The following is a 1624-nucleotide window of genomic DNA, read 5'->3' as shown; positions in this document are numbered from 1 at the left end:
GCTTTTACATCTTTTCCTTTTTTTCTTTTGGGAAGCTAGATACTGCTCCACCAAATGTTTGGTAGTACGACATGTACGTGCCCAATGCCCTGTCATGCCACATTTGTAACAAATACTTTATTTTCCTTCTTGATGATTAATTTTATTGTGATATCCATCTTGTTTTCCCATTTGAAACTTATTCCTAAAATAACCGTTTTGACAATTTTGGGGAAAATGCTCTCGACCGGATCCTTGGAACCTTCTATATGTCCATTAAAATTTCCACGACCTTATCCTCATCCTCTTCCTTTTCGTCATAAAGTTTGCGTCCTCTACCACAATCATTATAATTTCCACGACCTTTATTTGCAAGAACATGTGCTTCAGGCACATGTGTTTCCATAGAATGTGTCCCACAGACAGCTTGAGATCCAAGACGTCTCGTATTATGATTTTTCCATACAAGACCATTATGTTGTTCAGCCAGTGAGAGTACTACACTCAGAGCTGAATATCTTTTAAAATTTCTTTCCCTATATTGTTGTCGCACAATAATATTTGATGGATGAAAAGTAAATAAAGTGCATTCAATCATTTCTGCATTAGTCACCGGGTGCTCACAGTATTTCAACATTGATGCAATTCTATATAATGTTGAACTATACTCACTGGGAGATTTGAAACCAAAAAATCTTAAATTTTTCCACTTGTGCTGTTCAAATCTTTCAACAAGGGAGTCCTACAAAGTTTTAGGATCTTTTATGAATAAATATTCAGATGTAAGGCTATCATTTATATGATGCCTCAAGAGGACTAAGGCTTTGGCCTTTTCTTGATTTGTGGTTACCCTTATTTTGGTAGCTTGAGTTCCATCTGTCGGATACTTTTTTTTTACTTCCCATATGGTATGTTCAAGTCCTTGAGTTTCTAAGTTCATGATGACATCTTCTTTCCATTCTAAGAATTTTTGACCAGTTAAGTTGAATATATTGAATAATCTTTTGGTAATCTCTGTCATTCTTGCTATATAATGTATAATTATTTTGTAAGTATATGACAATGTAATAATTCTAATATTTTCATAATAATAAACCATAAGAAAAATTCTGATATTCTAATTTTATGATATTCTCCCCTTGGTTTATCATTATGAATTAGTTGTAGGTAATAAAGGAAGAAATAAATTAAAAACAAGAGAAAAAAATAAGCATGAAGAAGAAAATAGATAAAATTAAAGAAAATAAATGCTAAAGAAAGAAAAAAAATTATACTCAATATAATAGTACAATTTATCAGAATGCACTATTGAATAAAAATATATGACAAAGAAAATCATGTGCATCTTGTTTCTTCTTCTTCAAAATAAATTACTTCTTTATGATTATTATAAGTCTTGATGCTACAAGAAGGGCCACTAAACCCATAATTAGGGAGATATATAATTTGAGTTTGGCAAAATTTTCTTCAAATCTAAAAGTATAGGAGTATATTGTCGGTGGATGGAGAAAGAAGGAGGTTTTTTTTATGTAAAAAGTAAAGTTGAAAAGATAAGAGGTATGTGGTAAAAAAAAATAGGGTAATCCATTTTTTATAGAGTTATCCCAAATTGTACAATATACCGTATTATTTTTGTATACTTAAA

General features: G+C 30.8%; 1 protein-coding gene across 1 annotated transcript; it reads right to left on the bottom strand.

The window, feature by feature from the left end:
- Window positions 1-244: 244 nt before the first annotated feature.
- Window positions 245-1000, bottom strand: LOC130808407 (uncharacterized). Its single transcript, XM_057673885.1, has 2 exons — window positions 830-1000; window positions 245-721 (listed from the first exon to the last, which is right to left on the bottom strand). The coding sequence occupies exons 1-2, from the start codon at window positions 998-1000 to the stop codon at window positions 245-247; spliced, it is 648 nt and encodes a 215-aa protein (XP_057529868.1).
- Between the last annotated feature and the right edge of the window lie 624 nt (window positions 1001-1624).

Source organism: Amaranthus tricolor, chromosome 1 (assembly GCF_026212465.1).
Source record: "Amaranthus tricolor cultivar Red isolate AtriRed21 chromosome 1, ASM2621246v1, whole genome shotgun sequence".
NCBI lineage: Eukaryota > Viridiplantae > Streptophyta > Magnoliopsida > Caryophyllales > Amaranthaceae > Amaranthus > Amaranthus tricolor.
The sequence above is the reverse complement of the archived record's forward strand: the minus strand, read 5'-3'. Positions and strand labels throughout refer to the sequence as shown.

Excerpts from the sequence above, each read along its gene's own strand:
- LOC130808407 (XM_057673885.1), bottom strand. The coding sequence starts at position 1,000 with ATGACAGAGATTACCAAAAGATTATTCAATATATTCAACTTAACTGGT. Across the intron at positions 722-829 it reads CTCAAGCTACCAAAATAAGG|GACTCCCTTGTTGAAAGATT; the intron begins GTAACCACAAAT and ends AAAACTTTGTAG.